Raw genomic sequence first — 1,715 nt, 5'->3', positions numbered from 1 at the left:
AGGTTGGTCGGGTACAGCTGGTCGAAGGCGGGAACTCCCTGGACAGATAACCAGTCATTCTTTTTTCTCTAAATAAGTAAATCTTAAAAACAGTTTATTTACATGCAACTCTTGTTTTAATAATTCGGTTCTGTGTCTTTTTATGTTTTACTTTCATTTTTCATAAATAAAAATGTCTCCTCTCCTTTATTGGTGGAGGGGGTGGTCCTCTCCGTGTCACCTGGGCCCTCCCCTCTTCCTCCGCCCCTCCCACAGACCATCACCTAACTTCCGGTCCCTCTCTCCCGCTCCCATTCCCCGCTGTCTTCCAGCCGGTTCGGATCTCTCTTCCCGTCGCTGGTTTTGGGTCTGACTGAGCCGGGTCTCCGTGTCCCCCTCCCCGGGAGTTTATCTGGATTCCTCCTTCTCGGCGGGAAGCGTCTGGACTTTGGTCTGACATCGGGCGGCAAGGAGCATGGAAAGGCGCGTGCACGCGCTCGCGCTGCTGGCGGCTCTCCTGTGTGTCGGTAAGAGGCTCTTCAGCTCCGGCGGTACGGAAGCCCGTTGGCACACCGACTGTCGGGAAATGAGCGCAGTCTGACGGCTTATCGAGGACTGTAGACCGTCCATCCAATCATCTTTGTGGCGTCATGTCTCTTCTGAACAATTCTTCCGGAATAGAATTCATGACAAAAAGTCTTTTTGTAGAATTTCTAAACTTTATTTCATAAATCCCAGCTGGCTTCCACCTGCTGCCGCTTCTCACCGCGGTTCACAAGAGAGAATCTGGAGGATGAAGACAGTTCGAGTTAGCTGAGTAATGCCGATTTAAAGAATGATTTGAGTAGAGGTCAAATTATCCCACAAATGTTTCTTCAGAGCGGGCGTCTGTCAAAGCCACCGGAACTCGTAAGCGAGCTCCGGTGGACGGGTTTGAGGAGCTGGAATGTCCTTCAGGTGAGCTTCCTAAACGACCAGGAAGCGAAGGAGGAGTCTAACCTCCACCCTCACACCAGCACAAACGCTTCTGTCGGCCACTTTCTGTTTCCAGGTGAGACGGTTGCACAGGTGTGCGCTTGTTGTGCTATGATTAATCGTCAGTCAGGTGAGAGACACGTCATCAATTGAAAGTTCTCACCTGCGTGACTGTTGGGGAGTTTCCGCCCTAGAAGTTTTCTTCAAGAGAAGTTTGTAGATCATCCACCCGAAGCCTCGACATCAAAGTTTCCTCCAGAGACCAGGACTGCTGGTTTCACCTGCAGGTGAAGCGTGTGCTGGTCAACTCAAAGATCAGGAGCTGCATGATCTCATGAACCATAAATAGTGAAAGGTGAGAAGGTTTGGAGCTCTGCTGGTTCCATGAAGGACTTCAGCAGTATTAGCTGAATGCCAAATTAGCCTAAACAGCTAGCACGCAGCAGAAATATTTCCTAAACTCCAAATTAGACAAAACAATCTTAGTAAATGCCTAAATAGTCCAAAAATCTAATGACAATTTTTAACACTTTAATACTTTTGAACACAATTATAAATGTAAAAAGGCAGGAATCTTATTCCAGAATAAATCAACTTAAACCTTAAATAACTTTCCATATTTTACTCTACATAAACATATATAAATAACATATTTAGAGGAGGGCCGGATCCGACCCCCGGGCCGTGACTTTGTCATGCTCTAGAGGTGTAGAACTGAAGTCCTCTCAACAGTCTTCAGCGTTTGGTGGCTTGAACCTGAA

The 1,715-nt window shown here is 47.3% G+C and overlaps 1 protein-coding gene across 2 annotated transcripts in view; it reads left to right on the top strand.

The window, feature by feature from the left end:
- Window positions 1–248: 248 nt before the first annotated feature.
- The window catches only part of LOC112142219 (prostaglandin F2 receptor negative regulator), a gene marked incomplete at its 3' end in the record, with an annotated part of 23,302 nt that continues 21,835 nt past the window's right edge, over window positions 249–1,715 (top strand). The window contains 1 exon segment of one of the 2 annotated variants that reach the window (XM_024265472.2): window positions 249–506. In XM_024265472.2, coding sequence (XP_024121240.1) covers window positions 455–506 — 52 coding nt within the window. In that variant the 5' untranslated portion in view covers window positions 249–454. 2 annotated transcript variants of the gene reach the window in all.

Source organism: Oryzias melastigma, unplaced genomic scaffold, assembly GCF_002922805.2.
Source record: "Oryzias melastigma strain HK-1 unplaced genomic scaffold, ASM292280v2 sc00262, whole genome shotgun sequence".
NCBI classification, from domain to species: domain Eukaryota; kingdom Metazoa; phylum Chordata; class Actinopteri; order Beloniformes; family Adrianichthyidae; genus Oryzias; species Oryzias melastigma.
Note: the sequence above shows the minus strand (reverse complement) of the source record. Positions and strands in the feature narration are given on the sequence as shown.